Below are 10,951 nucleotides of genomic sequence, written 5' to 3'. Positions count from 1 at the left end.
CCGCCACACAAGCCCAACAAAATGCAAGAGAAAAACAAAGCGTAATAATTCCTTAGAAATGATAAAAGTAGAAAAATTGCGGCCATGACCAAGCACGCCAAACCCTGAAAACAATTTAAAATATTTTTTTTAACTCGAAAAAAAAAACTCTAAAACAATTGATAAATTTTAAAATTAGCCTATAGGATTTTGACATGTCCCGTATACGAACGTTAAAAGTTCTAACTTAAAGAAAACAGAAATCTTGTATGCCGTTAATACATGTTGTTGACTGACTATATATAGTTGTATGTCGCTCCGGGCTTTTTGGGTGCTCTTCCAGTGACCGGTTTCGGGCTTGAGTTAAAATAAAACGTGCTTGATTCAGGCCTGACTATAGACTTAACCACATTTGTGCAGCTATTTCACCAACGTTCGGGCCTATTTCTTTGTTTTGATAAAGATTTGGGTTAGGATCGGGCTTGTGCTTTTAGATGCGGGCACTGATTTCGAGCCCACTTGCAACTCGGTCACTGACACACCACTTTCCATAATCTTTACTAAGGGCCCCCTCGACTGGTCCCACCAACGTAAAGTGCGCTATAACGGAAAAAAGAGGAAAAATTAAAATAAAACGCACACGGTTAGATATGATTGTAGAAATTTCAGTACTTTGTTTTACAGACCATTGCTTGTTCGTACCATACTTACCATACCGAAAAAATAATCTTTTTTGATGTACACATTCTATCAAAAGTGTAACCAAACAAAATTCTGGATATTGCTTCTCCAATCATCATCGCTGACACGAGATACGACGATTGCATGGGTGTAAGGTTCACAGCTACCAACAACAAAAAGAACACATTTAATCTCAGTTTGCAATGCAATTCGGCAGTATAATGGATGAAATTTACTAAAAACAGGTACATTAAACCACCAATAAACCGGATTCGGTTAATCTAGTTACTCACCCAATTCAGACAAAACTCGAGGTACAAATGATTTGTAATGTGGTAATACTTTAACTAACCGATATCGGTCAATTTTTACTTGCTGCACCCCTTTCAAATCACCAACCAATTTTCGCACCCCCCTGGGTTTTTGAATTTATATATAATAGACCTAACCAACCTTAATGATTCAGCATCCCCCAGGAACAGTTGTCGTACCCCTTGGGGGTGCGTGCACCCCTGACCTAAAGTAAGCCAACCGCCAAAAGGGAAATGTGGTTATCTTGTCATACATATTGTGCTATTTCATAACCAAAAAACATCTGTATTGCATCAGGAATCAATCCTTCAATTATATTCCGTTTACAGCGCGCAGAAATAATCGTAATGAGAAGGTATAACATCATTGCGTAGTTTGTACAAGAATTAATGTGGTGTGATTTTATGGAGAGGTTCATTTGGTTTTAGCTACTTTTTAGAACATTTGGTGCCAACGAATTATAAATTCATTGTCTTAACGTAACAATTGCAGTTATTCAGCCTAAAAAGTCCTACTTTGTTAAAAAACAAAACCGAAGCAAAATGCCCAAATCTGTGGCGGTTGCGATATAATTTGTGCAAATTTTGCAATAGTGGTTTTCGTAACTAACTCGTTTAACTTGCTAGCTCAAAGCTCGCAAGGAAGTCAAATGGTGCAACGGTTTTATTCAACTGGTTTGTAAAATCGTGTTTGAACTTTGAAATATTTCCTGTTGCAGTTATAGTTAGGATGTAGATGCGACTTTGTGATCTGGTGGTTGCGAAATTTAACTTTGTGTTTTGTCCTGTGCTGTGATTGGACGCTGCTTTGTGTGGTAATTGTGCAAGAGCACATGTGTACGATTTAACGCCTTTATCCGGGATATATAAAAAACCGCACTGGTTCTCTTTAGCCCGTTTTACTGGTCATTCTCTTTTACTTGGGCTCACTTATATCAGCGTGTCGCTTTCTATCGTCAAGAAGTAATAAACAAACGAACCGAAGTGCAAGACTGGAGTTTCCAGAACTCTATCCTGACAAGCTCAGGAGCTTGGGAGGTTAAGGAGGGTGGTATACCTTGTTAATTTGTAGTGACGCGGTTATAACCTTGAGACTCATTAGCGACCATTTACATAAATCGATCACTACAAATCTACTTTTTGTATTGTAGCTAACACTACTGCAAGGTAATTTTAGTTTTTTATCTGCATAAAAGTATTTTTGTCTTAAGTATGTACCTTCAGCTATGTCTGAACAATATTTTGATTTCTTTCTGTATGTTTGCCGCTGTATATTATATATTAGTGTATAATGTATATTAGTGTATAATACACTACCAACACCACTATAACAAGTAAAACGTTGCTTTATTTGCAACCAGTAACGTTAAAACGACAAGGCCCTTCTTAAAAAAAGATTAAAAAATACAATGTCTCCACAAAAACAAAACAAATGGTCCTTTTGAAGAAAGTCAAAGAAAAACATCATCATAATTTCAGCTACTAAAAGCATTTCACAGTTTGGTGCATTTTAAAATATGAACAAACAATTAATCGATAACGTATGTGCTCAAAAGGGCTTCTCAGTATCACCGTACACTGCGCAAATCATTCAAGATAGTCTGGGGTTTTTTTGTCGAGCTTTTTAAGGTAGAAATGTCGCATAAGAAGACATAAGAAAAACGAAAGAACGGCAGCAGACGATCCAATGAAAAAAGCAGATTCCAATTTTCCAGTTGCATCGACACATTTTCCTAAAATCATTGAATTATTTTATGTGACACCTTGTGGCATACTTGGGTGTTAACATAGGTTATGCATTTAAGAACACTAAAACTTAGCCTAAGACTTTATGTGCGGCATTTAGCAGTGAAACCGTGTGCCGAAAAGGATTACAAAGTATGGCGAAAATATTGCTTTTGAGATGTGCAACTTTCATATCATGTAATGTGGCTTAAATGCATAATGTGGTTAAAACTAGAAGCCTATTTAAAAAACCACGTATGCTGCAGGGACTGAAACTAACACAAAAAACAGTTTTTTTTAGGTTGATTCTATTGTTATTATTTTTATGAAGCCTCACAACAACCCTAATAGCCCTAACCGTCAGCATTTTTTTTACGGGATTCAAACCCAGGACACTCCCGGGGACGAATCAAGGTTTTTTTATGTCTGTATACGGGTCAGGCGCGCAGGACCATTCGGCCAAGTTCTGCATTAAAAATATGTCCGTTGCGCCACCTACCGGAAACGAGCAAATCTGTGGTGTGCGTTCCTGTGTTAGTAGCTCTACCTTGTTATTTCGGGTTCGGGGCCCCTGTTTCAGGCCCAATTACAACGCAGACGTAAAATGATCAAGTACCACCAATAAATAAATTTGATACTTACCAGTTAGTACAGTAGTCGCCATGCCCAATGAATGGATGACAATATTTCCGTAACCGTATACTGCAGCATACGTTTTCACACCGAAGAAATCAACGATATACACCGAATATGCACCATCCATTCCCCCGCCACACATCCCAAGCACAACACAACCGATCACCAAGGCGTAATAACTTCTCAGCAACGAGACTAGTATGAAAACGGCACCCATCACCAAGCAAGCTGTGCCCTGAAACACATACAGTTACGAAATACCTGTGCTATGGATTTATTCGTGGTAAAGTCAGGTTTTATAAAAGATAAGAACTTCTTCATTTGCTTTCTTTTAACATAATTTTTTTTTTTTCAAACTTTATGCTAAACCCTTGTTGTAGCTTTGTTGAAGCCAGGTTTAGACCCAAACTATCAGTTTAATACTGAATTATCTGATCCAAAAAAATCAGAGCCAGTATTTGTGCATAAAACCAGTGTTTGGCTTTAATTTTTTTGTTCAGATTATTCAAAACTGTGAATAGTGTACCTAAACACTGAATTACGTTTAAGGAACGGCAACCTTTTAAACGTTGCTTGCTAAATTGCTTGTCATGTCAAAATGGTCATGGATTTCGCGTCGTAACATTTTTGTGTGAAATAGTGTTTGTGGCAGCAGATTTAAATCGTATTTCGAAAGCAAGCAATTTTGTAATTGTATGTTGCGTATGAGGAAAACAAGCGATATAAAAGTTTTTCGTTTTATTAAACTGCACTTAAATATGAGCTCGGAAAACTACTTAACGTGTCATGAAATCAAACACGCGTGCCAGGCTCAATACCACAATTTATATGTAGACTATGTATACTCCTAAAATTTGAGAATATTATTAGCCTGCGCAGGTTGAACTAGCAATTGTGTGTTATAAAACATACCGAAAGAATGATTTTCCTTGGTGTTGATATCCTATCGAATGTAAGTCCGTACAGAATTCTTGAAATAACTTCTCCAACCATTAAGGCAGAAACGAGAGACGACGATTGCATTGCAGTAAGATTTGCAGCTGTAAAATATCGATTTTAGTGATTGTGACGTAACAAGGACAAAGGAATATGTAGCTTAGCGCTAATTTTAGTTCATACTGAATCTTATGTCTGTGGATAATCGCATTTTGTAATGGTTGTGTAACAGCAGAAAGCATTATGACAGACGTTTTACGTCACAATAAAACATGACGAAACAAAGAGTAAGCAATTTTTTTCAAATAAACGTGGCATACATGGGCCCAATAGTGTATTTATTCCGAGTTTTCAAATAGTTTTCAATAATTATTTCGAGTTTTTTTGAAAATGTATACAAATGTTGTATTACAAAGATTTTTCAACGACAACCTTTACGCAAATGTGTCGTTTTATGAAATGTACACAAATGTTGCATGAAAAAATTTTTACTTTCTAAATCACAAGAAAATAACAGTAAAAAAACAATTTTACAATGTGTACTACTCACTGTCTGTTCCAAACGGTACAAGGTAAGTCAAGGTTGAAAGGTATGCCATAGAAAAAGTCACCCAACCAAACATATAGGTATAAAACAAAGGTTGTAAAAAGATGTCCAAGTGTATACGTCTGCAAAATGCTGCCAGCCTTTGCATGTGCGTTGGTTTTTTTGGACCATTTGAGATAGTTTCTGATGTAACGTTCTCATCACTTTCAAAAGCTTCTTCAATTTCGGCGTTTTTTTCGCTGCGTGGAATGAAAGGTTCTTGAAAATAAAGTTAAAATGACTGGTGTGTAGCTAGCTTCAAACCAGTAATAGGGTTAATTGTAAGATAATCAATATGTACTCTTGTAGTCGCACACGCGTTCTATATACTCAACCTTATTATCAGATAAATTCGAGGTTAAATTGACATTTATTATACCTGTTTTAAATCGGCAGGTTAGAGTAAGAATTTGACGTACGAACTATCGGTAACTTATATATCTTCTTATGTTATATATTATGTTATATCTTGCATTTTTGCATAATGTTACCGCACGTTCTCAGAGCAGAGGAAAATATGTGCTTTACATTGCATGAAAGTATAGATTTTCTCTGCTCTGATTCGTAACTGGTGTGTGACCACAACGTCTAAATGTTTCTCTCTGTGAAGGGGGCTAGTGATGTATGCACAAACACTAAACAAGTTAAAGTGCACATCAGAGTATGCAGACCAGTGGTTAACATTCAAGTCAGATCATGAAATGCAATATACAGGTCCAACTAATCAGCCCTGGTTTCGGCAAAACTCGTGTCTTAGCACTTCCTTGGAATTCCAATCTTCTTGGTTTCAGCAATATGCTAGTCAAGTAAAAAAGAACAGGCTTATCCTTTGACCTACCCATCCAAAGAGGGTTTAGGTCAGGGGTGGGGAACTTACTTAGTACTGCGGGCCGCATGAATTGCACAACATTTGGGGCGGGCCATTTTTTTTAATTCCGTATCAAATACCCAGAGCACTCAAGAGGCTTTATATTTTAACGCTCCTGATTTTATTTTTATTTGCTGCTACATTTGTAGCAAACAGGGCATACAGGTTTATCCATCATTTCTATAAAAAAGGGAGTTTGTCCATTCTTTCTGGAACACACTAGCTTCACCATCGATCTTTCTTTTTTTCCAAGATTAAATTTTAAATAACAATATAAGGATCCAACGATTTGCACAGTGAGCTAATAGCTCTAAAATCAATTTGAAACTAACGTCACGTGGCAAATGAATTGTTACTGCAAGGAGAGACAATCGAGTGGCTGTTACGTTACAAATAATATAGCAAGTGGTTGAATGTATGGCAATTGTATGAAAGTTTGACTCATAATGTTGAAAGGGGAGATATTGAATATAAATCACCGATAATGTCGAAATCATTCAAGGAAATATCTATACATCAAAATTTTATTCTTTAGATCCTATTTTGTATACTTTAACAAAATTGTGACGCGGGCCACATTAAAAAGGGAAGCGGGCCACATGCGGCCCGCGGGCCGCAGGTTCCCCACCCCTGGTTTAGGTGGTACGCAGTGATAGAAAAAGTCTTCAGGTGGTACGCGATCAGCACAAGGTTTTAAGAACCACTGATATAGACTGTGTAGGTTTCAGTCTTCGACAAACAACGTACCATTCTCTGTAGGTCATTTGACCACTTTTGATTTCATCATTGTTGTTTGCATCATTTTTACCTTCGGCAAGCTTAAGCGGTTTCTCACATTCAATCAAAAATTTCGGATCAAAATCCTCCCGAAGCACAATTGGCCGCATAACGGCGCCAACGACCGCAATGTTTAAGAAAAATCCGGCTATGATCTAAAAAATACAAGAGGTACCTCAACTCGTGTTATCAGCCATCAGGAATTTCCCCGGCATGTCCGGAATTCGGGCGTAAAATCTGTGTCCGGAAATATTTTTTAAAAAATACGCTTAGTATCCGGAATTTTAACGCCAAGTCGCTTAACCCAGGCCCGGCAACCTTTTTTACACTGCGGACCGGTTTTAAACCTGAAATTTGATCGCGGACCGGCCTTAGATAAACTGCAAATATTTAGCAATAAAAACGCTTAAATTAGTTTACCTTCCTCGGGATGCACGGGGAAAATGTTTCAAAGCGTTTAACCTGAAAAAACTATACGGCCCGGTAACGAGTTCCTCGCGGACCGGCGGTTGCCGACCACTGGCTTAACCTACAGAAGCTTTTACAATTATTTTCTGGGGGACTAGAAGGTTTACATTGTAACTGTTGTCTGTGCTGATTTTGATAAGGCTAGAATGCACCCTGTCGCGTACAAGCCGTACATTCATGCGAAACTAAGCGTCTTGAAAGTTAGCAACATTCTGTAAAAGGACCGGATATTGTAAAATATTCTGCTTCGTAACTTATTTTGAACCAAAACTACGCTTGTTGTCACTGTGATTCAAATGATGTTTTATCCAAAATGACACTGTTTGGGTTGGTAACGTGTGACAGCTTGCTACATAATGCATTGAACTTTGGCGTCGCCAAACATAGTTGTTGAAACCGTCCGGAATTTTGCCCACACAGATAAGGTAACCCTTACCTAACGCATACAGTAGTTTCGCTTGTTGAAGAATAAACCGATTTTTGCAATGAACCTTTAAGCACACAAAGCAGAAGCACTTTGCAACCCAATGGCCAAGGCCAAATATTAACCGAAAGTGCACCTTTGTTTAATATGTACATAGACTAATTTGAACTTATAGGTAAGATTTCTAAGAAACCGTAGCAGCCAACGCAAAGGATATGTTTACCTTTACACCACAGTCAATAATGCGAGTTACGTTGTGCAAATCGACTTTTGATTGTTAAAGGAGGTGGCTGACCTCTTCGGGACATAAGCTTTTAACAGCAAAAACGGATCAAAAATCCTTTATTTTGCGTTTTGTTCTTCAATGACGTAATAATTGATTACTTCAATGACGTAATCATTGATACGTTGGGCCTAGGGCCCTCTTCGTTATTTAGGGCGTCACAAGCACCAGTTTCCTGCCAAAGTCAACACGATATTTGAAACAGTACTGGAGTTTTAAGCCAAACGCTTTTCAAGGCCAGATTTCGACTTGCAGTGTTGCCAGGTGGCGGCTTTCCCGCTCAATTAGGCTGTTTTTTGGCATCGAGTTGCGGGTTGATGTCACTAGTTGCGGTTTTTCGGCGGGTTGTCAAAATGCCCGTTCTTTCGTTATTTTGCATGCATTTTGAAATGCGGTTGGAATGGGATTGTTTAAATTTACTAAGAATTCGACCAGACAACATTGCCGATTTGAGTCGGCCCGTACTTAACAATGTTTTACTCCATTTCGCTCACAGCATTGGTTTACCTGTAGAGCACCTCTCCAGCCATAAGTTTCAATGAGCCATTGGTAGACAGGGCAATAGATGAGAGAGCCAAGTGAGAGGCCAGCACATAGCAGCTGGGTGGCAAGGTTTAAGCGACGTTTGAAGTAGCGGGTAACGATGGTAAAAGAACACATTGCGACACTTGCCATGCAAATCCCTGTCAAAACATAAGCGCTAATTAACTGACAATAACACGCCGGTTGATGCAAGATAACGAAAAAACAATGTTTACAACCGGTTTTCTTGCAGCACACCAAACTAGGCTAATTACAGTCATATCCACAACACACAAACTTGAAACGAAGCTTTACTAACATCAAAGTAGCAATTTGACTGGCTTGAAACGGAGTCATTTTATAACTTACGGTAGAGCTACTAACACCATACGTTTCGCCTGATCCAAAAGTGCTTAATTTTCGATAGGTGGCGTAAAAAGCTGAATTATTTATTTAGCGGCTATAATGGGTTGGGTTGGGAAATATTTACATAAAACTTTTACATTAGTAACTAATTGTTTGGGGTAGTTTTATTGAATTTTAAGTGCTAATACCTTACCCCGACCCTAATAGCCCTAACCGTTAGCATTTTTTGAGATATACCGTTTTAAAAATTAAGCACTTTTGGATCAGGCAAAACGTATGGTGTTAGTAGCTCTACCATAACTTACAGTTGATTGTCATTCTTACTAAAATATTGCTTCACAATTACACAAGTCTAACGTGCGCCTTGACGTACACCCGTATAGTAAGGAAAGCTTGGTAAACGAAACACAGCAACACAACTACACTAAAATATCACCAAACTCGAAATAGTTGCACGTTAGGGAGTAAAAAGTGGAAAATGAGTAAATAGTGCAGCTAGTGGAAAAAGTATAATATGTTGTTGCAACCGGGCATTAAAATAAAAACATAAAACATGTAGGTTTTCGGTAATGGAAAAGCCAACATATCCAAAATAACTTGCAAGAGACCAACTTCGTTTTGTGAACGCAATTACCTGGTATAAGTCCAGTAAGGATTTGCACATGCAGTAGCTCGGTTGCCCAAGATCCGATAAAGATTGATAAACCGGCCAAAGTCCCAGTTGCCATACATAGAGGTCGAAATCCAAATTGGCGAATCAGGATAGGACCAAACACACCTGAAACAAAGTAATTCTTACGTTAAACATCCACTAAATTCTGCAACTGGTTGAAGAATGTGTATAGAATTAATTAAAGTAATGTGAAAAAAATGATGGCAGACGTTTTACAACTGGTCATTTTATCGCTTGCTTAATTGTGACTAACAACTTATTGGTCCCTAACCAGTGTGATTCAAAACCCAAGGGCGCTGTTCGTATTTTTCAGTCGTGCCGCTGAGCACTCATACCCTTTGTAATAATGATCAAAATAACAATTTCCCAAGATTTATCTAATTTGTCAGGTAAAGTTGGCCAAATATCAAAAACGGTTGCAACAGTGCAGCGCTAACTACTTGTAATTTGTTTTTGTTGACAGATGCTTCCCTATTATCCGTCATTGAATGCAGTGCCGCTTGTCACGTTTCAAAGGTCAGAACCGAGTACCTTTCGTGCACGGTGTTGAAACTCAAGACCCATTTGTGTTAACAATAGCGAAGCAATCAAGCCTAGCTTGCTTTGCAGACTTTAAAGTTTAAAGAAAACCCTAGTACAAAGACCATGCTAGGCCATAACCCAATGAATCAGCGTACTGAACGCGACAGGATATAACGCACACAACAGGTTGGCACCATCGATCGTGTCTTAGATAACCGGCTTGTATATACAAAGAGCACATTAACATTGCAAAGCAATTGCATGTACTAGATCAATTAAAAACTCTACTTGTTTTCACTGAATGTTCACAACAAAACATATCTTACATGCCACTCCATATCCGATCTGATAAAATCCGTTGATCCAAGCCACACTTGCGTAATCAGTGCTGTAGTGACGTTTCAAGGGCACATAGAACACAGAGAAACATCTCATGGCTGCTGACCAGTTAGAAAGGGCCACCATTCCACCAACCACTAAAACCCAACCCCAGCCTCCATCTGGTGCTGCGCGCATTTGCTGAAATTTACTCATTCGCCTAAGATTCTTACTTTCACCCGTCATATTGTGTTGTTGTGGCTGCCCAGATGCTAGTTCTTGTGGCTAAATTAAAAGTTAAGAACACTTTTGTTTGCGTAACAATAGAGCTCATAATGGACTCCATAACATAAGGCGAACCTCATAAAATTACGTTACATTTCGCTGGAACATGTACATTGCTTTGCGTTATCGATTAACTGTGTCTGCAAAAGCGCTCGGCACATTCATATTGTAAACAGTGTCGGGTAAAACACCAATGAGTTCATTTAAAAAGTAAAAGTATCTAAAAGATAGTTTAGTTCGCTTGTAACGTTTTGTAAATTTATACATTGAAATTTAATCTCCAGTCTGAAATCAAATTGACTCAAAGCCTAGTATTCATCTCATAAACCATGTTTACACGCTAAAGGACCACATTAAAACCTTCCTCTAATGCTGTCTACATGTTTCCATGTGTACCCCTTACTTCTGTATTTTAGAAAGTACTGCACATAAAACTGACTAATCTATACTGTTCTAACTTGTGTTTTGTAAACCAACTGTACGAGCAAAACAGCTGATTGGTGCGGTACTCGGTATTCTTGCGCACTGACGCTAACAAAAGAAAGCTGGTTTCTTCAGCCAGTAACAGTGTGGTAGGCGATCAGCTGATCT

General features: G+C 38.3%; 1 protein-coding gene across 1 annotated transcript; it reads right to left on the bottom strand.

Moving 5' to 3' along the window:
* Window positions 1-2,301: 2,301 nt before the first annotated feature.
* Window positions 2,302-10,911, bottom strand: LOC145205374 (monocarboxylate transporter 12-like). The gene is made up of 8 exons (XM_080078071.1): window positions 10,084-10,911; window positions 9,197-9,340; window positions 8,182-8,357; window positions 6,470-6,654; window positions 4,819-5,054; window positions 4,245-4,372; window positions 3,339-3,567; window positions 2,302-2,704 (listed from the first exon to the last, which is right to left on the bottom strand). Exons 1-8 carry the CDS (start codon window positions 10,319-10,321, stop codon window positions 2,559-2,561), a joined length of 1,482 nt encoding a protein of 493 aa, XP_079934197.1. The 5' UTR covers window positions 10,322-10,911; the 3' UTR covers window positions 2,302-2,558.
* Between the last annotated feature and the right edge of the window lie 40 nt (window positions 10,912-10,951).

This window comes from Phallusia mammillata, chromosome 8, assembly GCF_965637545.1.
Source record: "Phallusia mammillata chromosome 8, kaPhaMamm4.hap1.1, whole genome shotgun sequence".
NCBI lineage: Eukaryota > Metazoa > Chordata > Ascidiacea > Phlebobranchia > Ascidiidae > Phallusia > Phallusia mammillata.
This window is presented reverse-complemented; position numbering and strand designations above follow the sequence as displayed.

Bases quoted from the DNA above. Each gene is read 5' to 3' on its own strand.
- LOC145205374 (XM_080078071.1), bottom strand. From the start codon at position 10,321: ATGACGGGTGAAAGTAAGAATCTTAGGCGAATGAGTAAATTTCAGCAA. The intron at 9,341-10,083 runs GTAAGATATGTT...ACTTTGTTTCAG, and splicing joins GATCGGATATGGAGTGGCAT to GTGTGTTTGGTCCTATCCTG. The intron at 8,358-9,196 runs GTAATTGCGTTC...ATGTTTTGACAG, and splicing joins CCTTACTGGACTTATACCAG to GGATTTGCATGGCAAGTGTC.